At 32.4% G+C, this 22,373-nt stretch overlaps 1 protein-coding gene across 5 annotated transcripts in view; it reads right to left on the bottom strand.

The window, feature by feature from the left end:
* LOC136969066 (nuclear factor 1 A-type-like) overlaps positions 1-22,373 on the bottom strand; it is a 127,699-nt gene that overhangs the window by 49,072 nt on the left and 56,254 nt on the right. For all 5 annotated transcript variants that reach the window (XM_067263154.1, XM_067263158.1, XM_067263153.1 and 2 more), the window contains 4 exons: positions 17,983-18,138; positions 17,643-17,834; positions 7,074-7,257; positions 3,754-3,807 (listed from right to left, as the gene is read on the bottom strand). In XM_067263154.1, coding sequence (XP_067119255.1) covers positions 3,754-3,807; positions 7,074-7,257; positions 17,643-17,834; positions 17,983-18,138 — 586 coding nt within the window. The remainder of the gene's footprint in view (positions 1-3,753; positions 3,808-7,073; positions 7,258-17,642; positions 17,835-17,982; positions 18,139-22,373) is intronic.

Genomic DNA, 22,373 nt, shown 5'->3' on the forward strand with positions numbered 1-22,373 from the left:
CTTAGTTCTTAGAAAATATTTCATTAATACAAAAATTATAAATATTTCTGCAAAAGGTAGTATTGTTTTGCAATGCATTAAAATTTTAACGCAACCCAATATTGTGTCACAATCCATAGTTTGAGAAAAGCTGGTCTAACAGATGATAACACAAATTACAGTAGAGCTACTTTATAATAAAACTGTTAAGTTGTTTAATTGTCACTTTATATCCATCGTTTCATCAAATTTATAAATCCTTCTGTGAATAACTGAATTTTAGCTTCACAGATATGGGGAAAAAACAGTTGCAAATATGTAATTAACGAATAGATGAATATGGAGCATCTACTGTATGCTAAATCCTCAATTCAGTACAGTCAAACCTGTTTTTATGCGATCTTTCTTTGTGCGATTTTTATTTGTGCAGTGTAGTTGACGACTAGTCTCGTGCAATTTGTCATGTCTCATGTTGACTTATTATAACTGAATAAACTTATTATAGAAATGAACTTATTATAGTAATATTATTGCATGAATATGCGAAAAATGAAATAATTTATTTTTTAAGTCAACAAAACATCACCTGGACAAAAATATGTAAAACAGATGATAGACGAGACGATGCAGTCAAGTGCTGACATCTGTTGTCAATAAATTCTATTTCGTACGGTTTTGAGTTATTTTCTATGTGAGACTTTTTTTTATGCGGTCCCTATTGACCGCATAAAAAAAATATTTTTTAAATTGTGTTGCGAAAACTATTTTTTACAGCCATTCGTGAAGTTTCGTGCGATTTTTTTATGCGTTTTTTTTATGCGGTCCCTATCCACCGCATAAAAACAGGTTTGACTGTATTTTTTATTCAACATACAAACATATGAGGGACATTCGTAAAAAGTTTCCAGAAAATAAATAAAAAGACTGCAAAAGCCCTTCCGATAGAAGTCCGATGGGTCTTTAATTCTAGCCGCCACACTACTAAACATTTCACTTGATCTATCAACTGCCAGCAAATGCCTTTCATCTCTTCTTTTTAGATTTGGGAATAAAGAAAGTCTTACAAGGCTAAGTATAAATACCCAAAGAAACTGGTCTCAACAAGTTTGTTTGCATCAATTATAAATATAGCAATCTGTTACAAATAATAACTGCTTGAATGCACCACACATTAATATTTCAAAATAATTTTTAGTTTGCTATAAAAATAACGTTCATAGTCATCATTTTACAAGAAAACAGCAATTAGTTTATGCCAGTAATGAAGAACTAATAAACAGTATACAGTTCCTATTAAAAAGAGATCAGAAACCTCAAATATATAGACCCACCAGTGGCCAAGTTGTTCTATTACCCGAACACCGGGAGTTCGATTGTGGGTTCGCACCTCACCGCGACAAACTGGCATGTGGAGTTTTCCAGGTCTTCTCTACCTCTGAATAGAGGCCAGTTACCCTTAAAAAGACCTCCTGGAAAGCATCCCCCAGGAAGATCACCCAAGTGTTGCATTGCCGTAACTTAATAAAACAAACAAACTCAAGAATACAATTTAATATCCACAAAACAGAGGAGGAATAATTGAAACTTATTTAATGCGTGTTAAGTGTTTGTAAAAATGGTGTGAAAATTCATGACAAAAGCATCAAAAAATCAGTTTAATAAATATTTTCATATGAGTATTAGTTATAAATTTGTAAATAACTTATGATAATTTGAAAACATTAACTGTACTTTGCACCACACATTTCAATGGTAAAAAAAAACAATTATATATTTCTAAAATAAAATATAAAATAATAAAAGTATTTAAGATAAACTGCATAAAATTTGAGAGAATTTTAAAACGGTGTGGTTATAATTAATTCGTAATAAAATAATACAGAATGACCCCATACTAAGCTGAACACAACATTGCCATAGTATATGGAATTTTTAAAATTTCACGTAAAATTAAACATTTAATTCATAATAAGTACAAACAAACTAATTACATCTAAAACAATTTATACATAATATATTTTTTTTGAAACTACAAGCAAATCAAACAAGGTTGGCAATCAAAGTTTAATTTCATTTAATAAATTTTCACTAAGATAAAGAAACAGAAATACCATGCCATTTTTTGTCCTTTTTTCAATTCTTAAATCATCGGGAAGACAGCCTCTACAATGGAATGAAGGTTTTGTCTCTGTGCAACCATTCCATTATAGTTCCCTATAAAGATTTTGATATAAGAAAGTATAGGAGTATCGAGTCACTTGAACCTTAATAAGGCACTTTCTTACATTTGTATTTTCTATTAATTACATATAAAATGTAAAAAAGGAAATACCGATCTCTACATGGATCATTATTCCACTTTAACAAATGACTTCTTTTATTTTCCATCTACGTTTCCACGAACATGTTTTGGGAGTTCTATCGGTATGGCACAGGCATCTTTTTTTGAAAACGTCCTCGTGCTCAAGGTCTTTCGAAAGTTTTTAGCCACTTTCTTCTGCTTATTAGCTGTTAACAAAACTTCTGTTATTTGTATACTGATATTTGATTAAATCGAACATTCATTTTGGTAACAGAATCATTTAACACTTTAGGTATTTTACAGAGTTTTTAAAAATTTTTGTAAACGTATTAAAAGCTATTAAAGATATTTCTTTCTAATTTGAACACAATGTACAAACTGTACTCTCGATCTGCTTTACAAATGTGAATCATCGTCGAGATAATTCTCACAGCTTTTAATTCCAGTTTGTATTGCAAAGGACTGGCAAATTTTGCAGCTTATCTGCCTATACTGCAAGATTATTTTTGTTAATATTGAAATAAAACTGTACTATATTAGCTAAAAGAACATAACCTACAAATAAAACTGAGTTTCACAGCATTTAAATCATTAAAAAGTATTGGAGGTTATACTATGAAAGTCTGTAATGTTGTTTTTAATATATGAAATTCATAGATATTTAACTGTATTGTAAGAGAGTGTATGCAAGTGTTCCTACATATCATCAATTGCATTCAATAGCACAATACTATTGAAATACAAAAAAATTTTAATGGCTATTTTCATGTCATTACAGAAACTGCTTGAAATAACTTTAAAATAGCATATAATTTTTGTTGATTTATACATTGCATTACACTAAAATGAAATGCCTGCATAGACAACAAAACATTGGCACTTGAAATTAAATTAGAGCTAAAAATGCTTTAACAGTACAGAAGATTTTATAAAAAAGGAAAGTTTAAGCATTTTCAAGTGCTAAATACTTATCTATTTTCCAATACTCGAAAGTGCTTGAACCTTTTATTGTAAGGTCAGCCATTCCCTTTGAAACATCTCTCTTTTGTTATAACAGAAACAGAACCAAAATATGCTGTTTTTAATGGATAATCTTGAAAATAAACAAAAATTATCTCTCTACAAATCACAATTGCTTAAGTATACAATTCGTCAGTTAACACTTAACTAAATTTCCACCAGATGTTACAAATAATGGAAGACTACAAGCAATTGTATTCAATATAATTTTGCAACTATCAATTTAATCTCTAAATAAATTTAAAATATTAAACAAAACAACTTTTCAACACTTTGTTTTATTTTATAATTGATGCCATAATATTCATTTGTTATAGATTTAGTATATATTTTTCAATGATTTCATTAAAAGATTAAACTTATCATTGCACAACCTTGATGTATACAGTATATATACACCTAAATCGATTAACAAATATGTAAAATAACAAAAATATATCTGTAAAACTTACTTTGGTTATCATCTTTATCATTATCACACATTTCCCTTACACCACTCAATGTTTCTGTAAAGAACAAAATAACTTTTAAATAATTTTAATAAAAGTTGCCAATATTAATAACAATACTGCAAAGCATCGAAAATCTAAATATCAGAAGTCCAGATTCGGCCATCAAAAAATGATATTAATTTACATAAATATTTGAGAATCCAAACAGGTCCAGTCCCAATTACTCCGGATGTTTGACACTATCGTACTTAGGAGGTTCTATAAATTATGTCCACATTTTCTTGAAATTTTTACCCCCCCCTCTTGTCCCAGTTTGTCCAAGTTTCCTTAACCTCCTCTCCTCTTTGAATGTCCAACTCCCCTTAAAACCTTCATTACTTTATGAATGATACATACAATAGGTAGAAATGAAATATAAAAGTAATTTTGAAATATACAGTAGTACCTTGACATACGAGTGTCCCGACTTACATGGTTTTCAAGATACGAGCCCTTTCTCGATCAATTTTTTGCTTTGAGTCAAGAGCTAAAATTTGGGTTATGAGCCAGTCTCAAATACCCCACCACTGATTGGTGCAGCAAATGTTACAGTAAGCGATAAATTAAAAAGAAAAAAAATGGAAAACTGCCATAATTTCATTATTTTCATTACTCTTCCAATGTCTGACAGGCTAGCTTATATAAGAACGAAATTGAGTGACACAGGAATTACGTCACTTCCATGTTGTATGCAGCGCCACTGTCTTTATTCTTGAATTTTCCATCTTTTCTTCCTTTTCTATGTAACAAATGCTGCAACATCCGCAAAACCAGTTTATTGTAGTACATTCTGTTGTGTTTTTATACGCTACTCATTATTTATAAGTACATTTTTCTTTTTTAAAAATGTATAACAAAAAAATTGTAGTGTTTTGGGGTATGGAATGGATTAATGGCATTTCAATTGATTTCAATGGGGAAAATTGATTTGACATATGAATAATTTGAGTTATGAGTTCCATTGTGGAATGAATTAAACTCATAAGTCAAGGAAGGCATCATTGTATAATAAAATGCATAAAATTTAATGAAATAAACAGACGTCCACTGAAGTTCGACCTCTCTCCTCTCCCTTGTCCGATTTTGTCAGACTTGTCTTAATCTTTGTATTTACAAATGTACTTCAAATAAATTTGTAAAAATTCAGAAGTCATGCTACCGAAAATGAAAAGTAAGTAAAGACACTGTTCTGACGTTTCATTTGTTTTCAGTAGTACCGTATCTGCATTTGACTTGTAGTCGTGCAGTTTAGTAGTTTTTATTCGAAATTCCAATGCCATTTTAAAAGCTTATTGTTAACAGTTTGTTACAGTAGGTTCTCCAGTTATATGTGCACTGTAATTATTAAATGGCAGCAGTGAGTTAACTGTAGCTTGTGACCTATCACTGGCTGACAAATCCTAATTTCAGAAACACTGTACAGTCTGTTACAAAAGTATAGGAACACCACTTAAAAGTCTCTTAAAAATTAATTTATCATAATAATAATTAAAAATATTACCACTACATTAGATGTCATTATTTTTAATTGTCCTGTTGGCTTTTTTGAATGTTTCGAATGTTTTATTTTTGAATGTTTTATTTATATAAACATTTTCAACAATGCCTCATGGAACTGTACTTCGGGAGCAAGAAATACGTAAAATTTATTATTTGAGTGGTTCAGACAAGTCTCTGAGGCAAATTGCTACAGCTGTAAATAGATCTACGAATGCTATTCTAAACGTTTTGAAACAAGGTGAAAATTACAGCTAAAAAAAGGAAGTCAGGATGGCCGAAATGCTTAACATTCACGAACGAGAGACAAGTTTTGAACCTTATAACTAATAAAAACATGTCAACAAGGCAAGCTGCTGCTGACTTACCAGTAGATATATCTCATGTGACTGCTTGGCATTTTTTTTGAAATTCTCCAATGTAAAATATTTAAAATTGAAATTGAAACCACCTTTAACAAATTAATGCATTTAAACTGGGCCAAAAACAAGATGGGATGGACTGTAGAATGGCAAGAAATGTTTAGGGATGAGAAGAAGTTTAATTTAGATTGCCCTGACGGGTTTTCATATTATTGGCATGATTTAAGAAGAGAAAGGAGGGTTAAAATAAGCTGACAACAAGGGGATGGGTCTGTAATGATTTGGGGTGGTAAAACTAATTTAGTATTTGTTGACAAAAATATGAGCTCAGAAAAGTATCAAGAATTATTGTATAATAATATGATTACATTTGGTGCATTAATTGGGAGGTCATAAATGGAAGTTTCAACGAGATAAAGCTCTCATTCATGCCTCAATGTCAACTAAAAATTGGTTTAAAAAAGAAAATATTGATGTAATTCACTGGCCTTCGTGTAGTCCAGATTTAAATCCCATTGAAAATTTATAGGATGTAGACTGTTTATCAAAATAGAAAACAATATGTATCTGTAAATCAATTGAAAATTGCAATAATAGATGCATGGGATGAAATTAAGGATGAACAATTAAAAAAAGATTATTAAACTCCATGACTAACAGAATTTTTTAAGTAATTGTAGCCAAAGGGGGTGAAACCAAATATTAAAAGTGTATAAAATAATTTTAAATATATCTTAGAAAATAAACCTATACCTTTGTAACACAAAAATGAATATGCTGCTTTACAAAATGTAAAAAACACTTGATAAAATAATCAAAATAATGATAAAAAAATAATTAATAATATTTTCAAAATAAATTTTGAAAAAACTTTGGTGGGTTCCTATACTTTTGTAACAGACCATAGTAGTATACATATTATAGTATAGGTCAAGTGTTTATAAAATACAAAATAATTAGTCTTTGAAAGTTTAAACATAAAAATAAGGTTCAATAATTCAACAAACACTCATCCTGCAAGACAAGTTTTCTAAAAAACAATCTAGAAGAGATGACGATATGTGATAATTTATTACTCGGTAATAAATTATAATTAATCTTTAATGACAAACTTCATTATTATGAATTACGTTAACTAACATTGTCAAAGATTCAAATTAAAATGTCAATATTCTGCATTCCCTCACAAGCTTAAAATAAATCACACCGTTAAGTGCTGTAGATAAAAAGCAGCTCAAGAAAAAGACTATGCACAATTAAGATGCATCCATACTAAATTTTTATATTTCAATTATTTCTAGATAAGAGTAAAATAATTATGTAAAAAGGTTACAAAATAGTAGTCTCATAGAATTCAATTAGATTCCTTATACCATATTATAAAACTAGATGTTTTAAAAACAAATAATAGCAGCTAATTACCATGACTGAGAATGAAGTTGGCCAGGTAGAGGTCTAGCTCACGGACGGAGACATTGATGTGGTAAGGGTTGACACATAAATTGGGGTGGAGGCACTCGGGTGACTTCTCCAGACGTTCTCCATCTGTACTTTCTAACGGTATAGCTTTAAACAAGATCACCATTACTAGATCTAAACGCCATACCTGGTTAAATAATAAAATCAATATATAAATATGTGCAATAAATTTAATCTATAGATTGTTAATTACTAATAATATTGAAGTACATTCGGGGTCTTCCAAGAAAATTACAATAATTTAAAATGGTACCAATATTAATTATTATTACCTGAGAAGTACGTGTTATACGGTTACTCTGTCAATTAGTGTACGAGTTTTGTCTTCCAACTGCCAAAATGTCTTTTTGTCTACTGCATTTAGGAAATGCTGTAAACAAAAATGGCTCCTCCACAAAAAAAGTGTTTCGTGTTCTTCAATTCACAAGGTTGTGCAATGATAACTGATTCTAATCAGTTATCATTGCACAGAAAAATGCAAAATACCTTCTCTGTTGCAAAGTTGCCATTTTCATTTATATTACTTCCTAGAGGCAGTAGACAAAAACGTTTGAATGAAGACAGGAAATGAAATTTGGACAGTTATTCTGTTGACTGGCATACAACGCATACTTCTCAGATAATTATTAACGTGATTAATTTAAAATGGCAGTATTCTTTTTGGAAGGCCCCGTATAACTCCAAATTTTATACATGTACTGTACTTTCGTTACATACAAGTTCCCAATTACAGCAGAAACACATTTTTCCGACTGAATGATTTCAAAAAATCTGACGTTTTAACAATCCGCCTGCATAAAGAAGATTTAAGATTGAAAATTACTAGAAGTATAAGTAATATACTTTTATACATGAAAATCTTTTTAGTAGATAGAAATATATCCTGCACTTCTTGAATTTTAAAACACCATCAAATTTTATGAATGAAAACTTAATGAAATTGACTGTTTTAAGGTACAGGCACCCATTATTTAACACAGGATTTAATTAATGTGGCTTTACCAGCTGTGTTTACTTAATGTAGATACTGTATTTGATTAATGCCTTTGATATACATGGTAGCACCGAGGGATTAATTAACCAAGTTAATCAAAGAATACCTGTAATAACAATTTACAAAAGCAATACAGTAGACCCCCTTATAACACGGGTTCATATAACACGAATTTGTATAACACGGCGAAAAAATTGCGATTGTGTTCATGTAACACGTTAGAAGAGACTCTTATAACACAGTAAAACATCATCGCCGACTCGTGTTGCAACAGGATTGGTCGAATCTGCACCAATAGCGGACACTGCACAAACCGTTGAGTTTAAACGAGCAGCAGACCTACTACAAACCATTTATTATTTAACGGCCATAAAAATTGTATTTAAATTAATGATGTCTCTAAAGTTCAGCTAATTTTTCTCAGAAAAATAACTTATCAGGAAACATGCGCCCGCCGTTCGATGAGCCACTCTGTGACGAAAACAAGCTTAAGCAATGGCATCGTCGAACGGTGCACACTCGGTAAGTAATCCTACAATTTTTTGTTTATAGCATAGTTTATATGGATTATTCCCAAAAAATTATATGTGATTTGGAAATGTTGAGTCAAACTAGTCTAGAATCAATAATCAATTAATTTTATGGAAGTAAACCTTTCAAACAGCTGTAGCCCCTAAACTGCACACGGACCAGGCTGTGATTGGCTCATGTATTTAAGTGACTCATACAACACAGAATTCATATAACACGGAACGTATCTACCGTGTTATAGGGGTCTACTGTACAAATAACGTAAAATAGATACTGGCAGCTTCATTTCTACACTCATGCATATATAATAACTTAGTTTTAATGCCATATCGAAAAGTTGCTTTAAATGTTAAGGGTGTAAATTAAAATGGCCTTTTACCTTCTCATCTGAACTAATGCAATCACTGTAAAGCAAAGCTGAAAATGTATCATTGATACATAATTTATCATATTTCTGCAATGAATATCAATTGTTATGTTGTATTGTGATTGTAAGATACCATTGATTTTAAGGTGCATCTCTATTCCAGACAAGTAAAAATGATTGAAATAGCATGTCATAGAATAGGCTGGCCAAACTTTGTCACAACAGGAGTCATACGTCACCCATCAGAAATACAAGAGTCGGCTTCTCTATTAAAACTGTATTTTGTATAATGGATATGTATGTGGCTCTCTTATACAATTAATTATTCGATGCTATAGGGTAGATGTACCAGTTTTGGCCAGTGTACCAGTTCTGGCCAGAAAACAAATTTAACTTAAAAATATAATCACAAATGAAACAAACTTTTATTGTTAACTGTGTGAACAGTTAACAATAAAAGTTTGTTTCATTTGTGATTATATTTTTAAGTTAAATTTGTTTTCTGGCCAGAACTGGTACATCTACCCTAGCATATATCAAAACCACACTAATCAAATACAGTGATACCTGGGTCCTCAACCAAACAATCACAACCCACTAGAAAATAATATATTTAACTGAAAATTTGATTTTAACTTCAAATTTTATCATCTGTAAAAAGTTTTCTATGATAAAATGACTACCAGTAACTAATTTTAAAATAAAATGAAACCTTACAGCTGTCTGCCTTCATTAAACAAAATTATACTCAATCTAGTTCACTCTCTGGAACTTGTAACTGGTGCGTAAAGCGCATAAATTCTATATCGCAGGTGACAAACATTTTCAAACAACTGAGAAGAAGCTGACCTGAAGAGCGACGTGCTTGTTTGAAAATGTTTGTCACCTGCGATATAGACTATATGCGCATTACGCACCGGTTACAGGTTCCAGAGAGTGTAGATTTCACACCCTGGTGCTCAAGTTGGAATCATTTCTGTGTCAATCTAGTTCATTTGTGTCATTTGTCAACATGCACTAAATGAAAAATTGTTTTTCATTTAATGCATGTTGACAAATGACCACTTAGAAAATGTTGACATTTAGAAATGTTGACCACTTAAAAAATGTTGACAAAAGCAGTTATGACCACTTAGAATGTCCACAACAGTGTTTTAACAATACGTATCTGTGACACATTAAGATTTGCTGCAAGTTTGTGAGTTGTTATTAGTCAATTTTTAACAATTCTTCCTGCAATTTTTTCTTGTCAACAGTGTTTGTGCATCCCATACATTTTTGTATCCTTTAGTTCAAAATTTCCCGAAGGAAACTTTTAAGTATAAATTTCGCACATTTGAAGTTTAGGAGTATCTTCCCCATATACACTGAGTAGTTTTTATTGTTTGTACAACATTACATCCTTTATAAAACAAAAAGTATAATATACCTATTATGCTTTTTGTTTTATAAAGGATAATAGCATAATATACCTATCATGCATTTTATCTCGGACAGTTCAACCTGATTTTATGCAAACAAATTGTGAAGTAAAAGCTTTAAAACAAGCTATACAAGTTAATTGTAGCACTGACCAGAGACACATTATAGTCTACAACCCTCCAGCAGACTTATAATTAAAAACTATACAATAAAAAGTCTTCTCTTGTCATTTCTCACATCAAGAAAATAACAGTCTTACTGCAGAGTTGACCTTTTATTACAGGCTGCTCGTCTGCTTTACAATTCAAAACATTAAAAAAGAAACTTTCTTTTGGTGGTTTTCTTTACATTTTGAATTAAATCACTTCTTTAATTAAAAAATTAACTTGTTAATTTTACAATTACTGTCAATTTTTATAAAATGTATTATAATAACGTATTTTGAAATTTTAGGCCAAATCATACGTGGATGAAATAGTGAAATATGTTACATAATGATGACTACAGCTCATTATTGTCAAAATGTCCACTTCAAAGAGCTTTTTTAAATCCAAAAACGAAGAATAGTCTGATGGGACCTGATCTGGGTTGTAAAGTGAGTATTTGAGCTGCTCAAAGCCACAGTACCAAATGGCAGCTTAGCAAAGGCTACCATTCAGGATGGGTGCATTCTCGTGCAATAAGTGTCCTTCTCTTGTTAATTTTACTTGTTATTTTTCACATCTCTCTGCAGACAACTGATGTAAGAACATTGAAAAATACTACTGTAAATGAAAAATATTATTCTTTTTATTAAAGTCCACCATCAATACACCCTCACAGTCCCAAAAACAGTGGCCATGATCTTAGTTGATGATAATACTTAGCCTTTTCTGGATCTCTCTCCCATGGTCTTCGTTTCGCCATTGATTCCATTTTAGAAAAGGAGTCATAACACAGTACAGGGAACTAAACTGTAGTTCTAACAGATTTCAAAAAATATCAACTCCACCCGTTTCATAGCAGTCCAAAGCCAACAGCTCACTTTGTACCATTGGACAGCAGAAAGATGCTTGGAAACCCATCTTGAGATGACTTTGTTCATGCCTAGATCAGGAAGTATATTCTGAAAACTTGTATCTAATAGATTGATCGTTGTTGCTATTTCTTTCACTTCCAACCAGCATTCCAAAAGAACCAGCTCTTCCACCACATCAATTTTTTCCAAGATTGCCACATCTACTGGACAACCAAAACTCGTGTTCAAGGGATTCTTGTCCCAATCAAAAACATTTCACCCATTCTTTGATGATGGTATATGACCACGAAGCTTCTCTAGACAAAGGCTTGATTTTCATGAGTGTTTGGCCTTCTTTTGTAAGAAACTCTACTGCCTGCACTCTAATTTAAAATTTGCTGTCATGTCATATACAGAGGTCCACTATAAATCATTTTTTAGTACTACAGCTACTAAATTATACATTTGTCTTGACATGTCTTTTAGTAATGTGCAATAGGTTAGGTCAAAAGAACTTATATAGATAAGAAGTGCCATATGTATAGTATTAATTGAAGACCTTAGTGCAAGTTATGGGGATACTATAGATTACTACCTATGAAATTTTGGGACTGAGTATATTTCTGAACTCAGGGGACCGAGACAAGTTCAACGATACCCTACTTTTGGACCGGAGACAAAAAATAAGAAAGTTATCATACTTTTTTCCGGCGATCGCTCAATGATTGGGAGTCGTGTCCACTAAGCCTATCGCATGTTTAACAGACAGTCCGGCAAGTCGGCCATATATACCAGGGGTGGCCAACTTTTGTGCACATAAGATCTACTTTTTATCGTAAAAATGTGTCGCGATCGACTTGTTGTCATAGGCATAGTCTAAGTGGGGAGGGGAAAGTGTGAAATACATACTATGTTTATACACTGTTTCAGTACGAAGTGCACTCATTGCTTATGAGTCGAGTCATAACTGCATGCATACAGTTGCGTTCGGTTACAAATATAATACATTAAGTCAAGACATCGCTAGCGATCGACCAAAATTGGCATGGCGATCGACTGGTCAATCGCGATTGACTTGTTGGCCACCCCTGATATATACCTTCAACAGAGGCAGATGTTGATCCACGAGCACACCAATCGCTTGCAGTTGGAGTTAAGTTTTTTTCACACACCCTCGCGCTCCTTGACCTCGGGGCCTACAGCCCCTCAGTCACTGACACACTCTTTATCGCTCGTGGTCGGCTAGTAGTAACATGCCGCTATCACGGCTTGTCCAACAAACCTAACCTATCCCTCCAGGAGATGACAGTCACCGCTAGGTGGCAGAAAAATCTGAAATGGCATGGAATGCACTGTGAAAGGCAAGAAATTGTAAATATTATAACTTTCTTATTTTTCGTCTCCAGTCCGTAAGTAGGGTATCGTTGAACTCAAGTGTGGACTTAATATTTCTAAATGTTTACAAGTATACACGTCAAGAATGCCTGATCTTGTACTTTTAAAAATCATTTTTCAAGTTAATAGGCATAAACCTACAGACATAAAAACAAGTTTGAAGCTCTTATGAAAAGTTTCAAAAAACGCAGTTTAAAAACAAAACAAAGCAACATTAGGTCATTTTCGTAGTTCCAGTGGTTGTCTATTCCCTTTCCCCTTATCACTTGTTAGATTCTGATAGAACTGACATTTTGCTACCTCATTATCAACATATTGAAGAAGCTTGACAAATAGTTCAGATTTCTTCATTGGTAAGCTTATCCTTACATTCATACCTGCAATCAGATATCTCTTGTGGACCCTTCACTATTGCTTGTATAAGCAAAACATGGATAATGACAATTATTATTAAATACAGTTTGTTAAAGATAACAATAAGATTATTTCATAAAGTAATACTGGTTGCATTAGTGCAGGAATGGCAAACCTTTCTGAATCCTCATGCCATATTGTGAGCATACTTAGCTTTAAAGATGTTAATGTGTGCCAATGTCTTAAACTTCGAATAATGATATTTAAAGAAATTAAACAAATATGCTTTAATTCGAATAAATGTAAAAAAATCTGATTGAAAAAAAAAAGATCAGGTGATAAACAGAAAGGATGATTGAAAAAGACAGAAATCATATGATACGTTACATGCCAGATGATTTCTATTACATGCCACTTTGGGCACACGTGCCATAGGTTCACCATCCCTGCATTAGTGTAAAGAATAAGGTATATCACACATTTAGGAGAAGGAGATTTGAATGTTAGGACATAATACATGAAGCAAATGATAAAGTTTTATGAAAAAGAGGAAAGGGAATCAAAACTCATTTAAAATGTGACATGTTTTATGGTTGTCTCCATATGGAGTGGGTATTTAGCTACAAAATATAACCCAGTATTTTAGTAGATTTTTCTGCTATAGTATCAAATAATAGCTTAATTTATTGATATGATGTGCACTACAGCACTGTGGCCGTCGGCCATATTACCGTATTTTGTAATTAATAATTTTATAAATTTAAGTTAGGCTTAAGGTTTCTTTTGTTTTCCTCCCTTTCCTGTCGACTAAGAAAAAAAACTTCTTTCTTAATTGCTTTACTATCTGGTGGGGAGTGATGCCTCTGACAAAAGAAACAACATTGTAAAAAACAGAATAATAAAAAGAAAGAAAGGAGAGAAGAGATCTCCGCTCTCGACAAGGAAGGTCGAGGGGAACGGGCTCTGAGTCAGAACAAGGGAAGTTAGGAAGTGAAACTCGACGAGGGAGGTCGAGGAGAAGAAGCCATCTGGTCCAGTAAAGGAGGCCAAGAACTTTCTACTGGACTGTCAATTTTATCGAATGGATTGGACACCGACAATATTGAGGAAAGTGGATCATTGATGAAGTGAACGGGAGTGGTCTACTAAAAATGAAAAGGAAGAGCCAAGACAGATCTCGTCGATAGGAGTAGATGATCAGAGACAACAGTAACCCCACCCAGTATCACAGAGCCAAGGCCGGATTATCGAATAGGCAAAGTAGGCAAATGTCTAGGGCCTGTAATTCAGAGGGGCCCGGCTTCAGTGCAGAAGATTTCTCTGTTTCAAAACGAGTTAAAAATTATGTAAGAAATTCGATAGGACAGAAAAGGCTGTATTTAACAATTCCTACTAAGCTCCGCTCGACTGGCCATTGCCTAAAAGAAAAAAAAAAGGTCAACAGTCACCCGAGCCACCCATCAGAAGTAATGTACACCACGAGATCTCTCGCACCATCCAGAAATATTTCTAGGGCCGCCTCTCGTAATAGTACTAATGTATGGTTATGATTTATTTTCTAAATCTAAACTTATACTTTGTGACATCACATATTCGATATAGCGTTCGAGTTGCTCGAGTGCGAAGATATTACAATTCAATAGTGTTTTATAGAAGAGTTAAAAAGGGTGACACTACGGTGTGACTTGGGGTGACACCACGATATCCGCACCGGGTGTCACCCATGCTAGCTACGCTAATGTCACATTATATAAGATTTGTTTAGAAGCAACTTATTTAAATGGGGCCCCCAATTTAAATTTTGTCTAGGGCCCGCTAGAGGCTTAATCCGGCGCTGCACAGAGCATCCAGAGCAAAAACCCGGGTATTTCCACCTTCCCCTTATTCTGTCCTTATATTCTCTCTTTCTTCCTTCTTATAGTTTGTAAGTAGATTGAGTATAGATATAGACACTTGTAATAATAATTGTTTTATGTATACTGGATCTTGTATTCTCACCGTCTACATGTTGGGATCCAATGTACAAAGAACCTGATAATACAGCAAATTAAAGAACAGTTTGTAAATTAACAAGAAAGTGTTTGTTAATCCTCATTTTGTTCGCAAAAAACGAAACTAATAACTTTTCATTCGCTGTTGGTTATCACAGCACTATACTTACATAATTTCAATGTTAATAACCTGTACACTAAAGAATTTTAGTCAAAATAATAACAGTTATAATCAACAAAAGTAAAATATCAGTAAAATATGCACATAACACAATCATCCTTTCCAATCATAACCCATAATCTTACTAATACTAATAAAAAGCACTTATGACATTGTTTATTAGTCTTTTTAACATTCATTTTCCAATTACACTCATATCTTTTTTCTCCTTTATTTTCAATTACTCCCACAAAATCCATGGATGCCACTCTTCTTTACAGTAAGTGATGTAAACATCATGTGATCTAAAGCTGCCAGTTAATTGGTACAATGACTTGTGCACTTTTGCATTACAACCAAAAACTAACAATAAATGTCTGAATGAGACTTAAATACCATTTTCAACTAACTTTTTTATTTTAAACATGAAGTTTATATGATTTTGATGTATCTGTATCAAAAAGTACTTCTGAACTTTTTGCACTGGGGTCTTCAATTAAAATATTTATTATGTAATGATTCCTGTGTAATAATTTTTTGTAATTTTAAAATCTCTAGAAAAATCCAAGTACTTTTTGCAAGATTTTCTGGAAAGTTTAAATTACAGCATCTGGTGATGCTGGCTATACAAAAAAACCTTATAACTGGCAGCACAATTGCATGGTACACAAGACACAAGATCCACGTCGCCAACTTCTTAATAAGCTTCTCCTACACCTAAACTATTTTCTCATCATATTAGGCCAATATTTCCAAACAATTTTAGTGATCAAAATTTCCTGTTCTCTGGTTTAATAATCTTATTCTCTATTATAATGTTATGGGATCGAGGCTGTATATGCAATCGGACATTGCTCGAATGTATGTTATACAGTGCTGACTGCTGTACAGTAATTCCTCTGTTTTCGTTGACTTTGGTTATCGTCAGTTTGTTTTCGTTGAATTTTTCGCGAAAAATTTGTCTCAGTTTTCGTCAATTGCCTTGGATTTTGTTGGAGTGCCCAAGTGATCTCGCTGCTAATTTTGCAAAAACAAAGGGCGACCCATGCATTTTCCGGCTCAATGCGGCGTTATTTCTCATTCTGTGAGCATTACCCCAGGATGGCCCACCATTGGCCAATGTTTCCGTTCCCTGAACACTGGGAGTTCGGTCATGGGTTTGTGCTTCGCCAGGATGGGCTGATCATGTGGAGTTTCCGGGTTTTCTCCACATCTGTAACGCCTGAAACACCTGACCATTTACCCTTAAATGGACCTCCTGAAAAGCGTTATTCCCCACGATATGACCATCATAAATGCATACAACTACTATTACATGACAATTACATCACACTTTACCACGGAGTGATATAGACTAGAAGCTCATGTCTTGTCTTGTAGAAATTAGTTGGACATTACCCTGTGCATCTAGCCAAACAATTCCATTGTTCCTTTAGATTAGTTTTTTTATATTAATTTCTTATTGCTTTTAGTATTTAATGCTATATTAATTATCTATAAAATGTGTTTTTGGTATGTATTTTGAAGTGTCTAGAACAAATTAATTGGATTTACATTGATTCATATAGAAATAATTGCCTCAGTTTACGTCAGTTTCTAATTTTGTTGATTGTTTTTGGATGAATTATCGACAAAAACAGAGGTATCACTGTATTTCTTTTATACTATTTTAGTGTGATAATGGGAATTAAATCTCAATTTATGACACAAGATATATAAGAAAACAGTCTGATTAACAATGGTTTGATTAATGACAGTTGTTAAGAAACTAATTAGATCGTAAAAGTAAGATGTGTATGTTTACACGTATACACAAAAAGAATAAATTTTGACAGCATTTTGCACACTTGATAGAAACATACTATTTAAATAGATTTTAAAGTTCTCTATAACGAAAGAAGTGTGTTAAGTGAATCTAGACAATTGGCATATTGTCAACAAAGCATATTGTTTAGACAGGTTTAGAGACAGTGTCTTGTCTACACTGTTACTCTAATTAGACCTCTACTACCTTACTGTACCCTGAGAGATGGAATTAAATTTTTAGCTGGATGGTCTAAAGCTTTTACACTGGAGCAATTCAATCTATTTTTAGATTAGATTTTAAAATAAGCTAATCCCATCCTCTGAATAGATTAAGACAAAACCTAACGATACTTGATTTTTAATCTGATATTAATTCTAAGGTTAACTGATGTAATTACGTACAAAATATGTAATTAAAAGAGCTAGATACCTTAATTTCTGCTTGGTTCGAGATTTTGAATTTGTTTTTTTTTAATTACGAAACAAAACACTTACTTTGTCAGCTTGTCGGAGACAATCGATGCGTCTCATTTTCCCTTTTTGATCTGGATTACTTAAGACACATGTTGCTCTCTTTTTTCCTGTAATACCAAGCACAAAATCTTCTCTATATTCTTGAGTAATATCTTTCCTTAATTTACCTAGCAAGCGTGATGCCCATTTCTGTTTAACTTCCAATCTTTCAGTCTAATAAAATTAAAATTCGACAACTAAATTTTACGGCATTTTGCAAACCTAACTAATGCATGATAAGTTTGCTAAAATTTACCAAAAATTAGAATCTTGAAAACACAAATAAACATTATTTTGATAATTTTAAAGTAAAATTACTTACCTCTAATTCTTCTTTACACCTTCTTTCCTCGTCTAAGCTCATTCGTTTCTCATGTTTCTTAAAATATTTTCGTTTTGCAGCTTGTAAATTAAACCATGTGTAAGAAAAGGCCTTGACGTGAGGCAGAAGGGCCTCAATAAATGGATGGAATTCATCCTAAGTAAAAATAGAAAATTTTAAATATTTAAAATCTGTTCAAATTTTTATTTAAAGTGGAATTTCTTAGCCAATCATTTATCTGTATCTTTAATAATATAATAATAATAATAATAATAATAATAATAATATAATAACAATCAAACAAAAAGTTTACTTGTGAGAAGTAGATTTGCTGACATTGTGAACTAGTTTGTTACTGCCTTGTTGTGTCATGAGAAATCTTGAACATTTATTCACTATAGACTTTAGGAATTACATTTAAAACTCCTTGTCAATGTTGCAAAGTCTATTCTTTGCAAGCAAACTTCTCATTTGATTACCATATATATGTTACATAGATCTTCATCAAAGAACACTGATTCAAATGTTTAAAATTTGTAGTGTCATTATGCATGGTATTGTAAATTCATTTGGTCATATGACACTTCCTGTAATTAGTCATTATGAACATAACAAGTTTTTACTAAACAAAAATTACTTTAAGATCCATGGTGATGAGAAGTTTGTTGCATGCCCAATGCAATTGACAATGAAAATCTCTAGTTACATATAAAAAATAAAAGTTAATTTAATTACAAAAATTTATTTAGTGAATGTATGTTTTTGCCGCTGGCAGATTACTAAATGTGCAGACTGTGCAAGTGTACAGGGCTCCCAATTTAATGAACTCTAGACCCTAGCTATGTCCCATGTAACTTATTTTCTGCTAAAATAAATGCTTCAATAAAAGAAAAATACTATTTTTTCTTTATCTGTCTAATTTGGCATTCTCTCATCTGTAGTTTCTACTTCAAGTTTCTTTTGCTGTCTTCCTTATGTGTTGGCTGCAAGGTGTGTAGGACCCAAAGGTCAGCTACATCTATTCTGTGAAGAATGTCTTATTTTACATTTCAGTAGATCTAACATCCCTAGTTTTATGTTGGACCATGTCCCTTGCCATCTGGCTGCTCTACTGTGAGCTTGACCAAATGTCGGACTTGGTAAAAAGGCATTTTTAATGCCCTAACAATGAGGAAGAAAGAAGTGCTCCACACAAAACAGCAAACTCGTCAAAAGTCTTGTCCCTTTTCGCTTTTTTGAGAAATCCAGTAATAGTGTTGCTTGAAAACTGAGTACCTGTAAAAGCCGGTTTACACAATATGACTACCTTTGGCATTCTGGTTGTCTCCTGAAACCACAATACATACAGATTTGCTTTGTTTGAATAAACTTGTCAAACCAAAATTGCAAATAAGTCACAAGTCACAATGTTGTTGTAGAAAATCTAATCCATCAGATTTTTCTCATTGTCATATCATTGAATCAATCTGACAAAATCAGAACTGCATTATATCATGTTCTTACCATATTTGAGAAAAACAAATGCTGTCATTCAGGTTTGTGAGTCAGAATATTCCAGTGCATCATGTAAAACATCAGAATCACCAACAAATCATGTAGACATACTTTTTGGTGCGAGAAAATGTCAGTGGTAGTAATATTGTGTAATCTGGTCTTAAAAATGGGTTCATTCTTTTGCCCACTAGACCAGCGATCGCCAATTGGTGGTCTGTGGAGAAATTTGGACGTTGATCGACTCGAGGTTATGCAAAGTAATACGAAAAAAAAATGCAAAACGATTGGTTGCTTTTTCTCATTCATTGGGATTTTTTTATTCAAATCTAAAATCAAATACAAAATGATTTATCAATAAATAATGTTGTAATGTTGTAAATGCAATTACAGTCCTTGGAAGAGAGCCAAGAATCCCATAAACTTACTTTGAACAAGCAGCAACAAACTTCACAATAATTTGTTATTATTAATATGAAATTCACTTGTTTAATTAAGTAAAATGGAACTTTTATGATCATTACTCTATAGATGTTTGTATCATTTAAAAAAATTTGCAATAGTGATTCGCAGGATTCGAAATTGAGTTTAGTGGTCCGCAAGGTCAGAATGCTTGGCGACCGCTGCACTAGACCAATAGGACTGATTCTATGCCAAATTTCTAAACAACCATTAATGTTTTGAAAATATGGCATAGAATCATAAACCTACTACTCCTTCAGCTTCGTGCACAGGACCCCAAAACTTCTTAATCCATCATTGATCCTTCACAAAAAATTGATAATAAAAAGCATTTATCATTATAACAGAATCATGTAACTGAGTAGAATTATTGTGAATTGAAAAATGTAAAAGTGTGTACAATGAAATGTCAAATGAACTCCATTTATGTGATACATTCTGACAGCGGTTTTCCACAATAATTGCATGATTGAACTGTTTCATATTATCTGAATCTCATTTCTTTTCTATTCTGGTGTATGCGCACTAGGAGAGCCTTTTAGCCATACCCATCATGGATTCAACTAGGTTGACAATGGGGTAGGGCACAACATGTCTGGGACAAACTGCATAAATTCAATTCCCGGTTCCTCGGAATCTAGCATCTTAACCTCTTCAGCCCTCTGGCCAACACACTTTTCTACTAGGACTGACAAGATATCACTTGTTCAAACATTTTGAGATTATCATCTCTCATTGTTAGCTCTACACCTAATAACTTTAAAATCAAATATAGATTCATAGAACAACAAACAATCAAACAGAAACATTTAAAGGAATGCTTAATATCATCTTTTGACAATTTAGTAATATAATTTACATTACTTTAATGGATACATTTTGAGTTGTTTACACCATTTATAAGAAAAAAATTAAATTCTGGATTTGTTTATGAACAATAATATTATTTTACTTTTCAAGTCTTATTAAAATTCAAATAGATTCAGTTAATGAACATATTGTATATTACTATAATAAGAAAAACCCACATTTCTCGTCACTTTGTCCGCATCGTGGCCACCCAGTACCACTAGTAATGTTCTTCGGAACTTTGTACTTTGGGGTCGTCGCCATGGTCATCCGCTACCATCTAGCGAATTCTCTGCAAACTAACTGAGGAGAGAATTTTTATGAAGAATGTGGTGTACAAGGAAAGTATCACAATGGATAGATTTGAAGTATAATTCATTAAGTTTTGTTCTTACATTTAAATGTAAAAAAATAGATAAAAAATTGACAAATTATTTAGCTTAACATTCCAATTTACAATTTTGTATAGCCCGACAGCATACACCAGTGGTTGGCTTTAGTAACATGTGTTTGGTTTTTGTAGAGTTGTTTAACCTGCAGTAGTGTTGTGCAAGATCAAAAACATTCATTAAATTTACATTAAATTATTTACTGGAACTATCAAAGCTTTGATTGGCATACTTAGTTATTGTGTAATGATTTTATAGTACTGTTGAGCATAAAGGACAAGCACTATATATATTATTCTATATTACTAATATGTATTTAAAAACTTGTTAAATTACATCTTTATGGTGTTAAAAATGAAGCCAAGTATAAAAACACAAAATATATTTAGAAGTACTTTCAATGATAAAACAATCATGAAAAGTATTCTTTATATATATTTCTGTTTCATACTCATTTTATTTTTATCATCATAGTAACAGAATTTTTTTCTATTTGATTTGTTTTGGTGAACACCTAGATGTATAAACAAGTTAAAATTCAGTATATTACATAATGTTAAACATAAATTGAATACTGATACTTGTTTCATAACAAACATTCCATTTTCAAATGATTAAAATTTCAAGCTGATGCTAATCTACAATAGATCAAAAACATTTCTGATGTAATAAACAAATTTGGATTCCCAATCATAGTTAAAATAAGAATCATACACCGAAGTGCCACTGAATTAGGGATCGGAGACGGTATGCAAATTGGGACAACTCTGTAATAATATATAATAATAATAGCAAGGTTGAGGTCAAAGTTTTAAACGCGAAAACGTGTATATCGGACATTCAGCGCCACTTTCCTGTAATCCTAGAAATTTGACAATGGCATTTGGAATGTCTAGCATGATTCCACTGACTATCCAAACACCATTGTCAAACTTCTAGGCTTACAGGAAAGCAGCACTGAACGTCCGACGTACACGTTTTCACGTTTAAAACTTTGGCCTCAACCTCACTAACAGAGAGCTTTTCCTTCTCCAAATATTTGTTTTGAGAAGCATAATGGGGAAAGTGTTTACATGCATTTGATCATGATCATTTATTGAGCACCTACTGTATGGACTGCTTGATATGTAATTGTTATAGAATTAAGACCTTTTTGTACAATTGCTTACAGAGTGTTTCAGGAATGTGCGAATAATATAC

The sequence above is a fragment of the Centruroides vittatus genome, unplaced genomic scaffold, assembly GCF_030686945.1.
Source record: "Centruroides vittatus isolate TY-2023 unplaced genomic scaffold, ASM3068694v2 contig_17, whole genome shotgun sequence".
NCBI lineage: Eukaryota > Metazoa > Arthropoda > Arachnida > Scorpiones > Buthidae > Centruroides > Centruroides vittatus.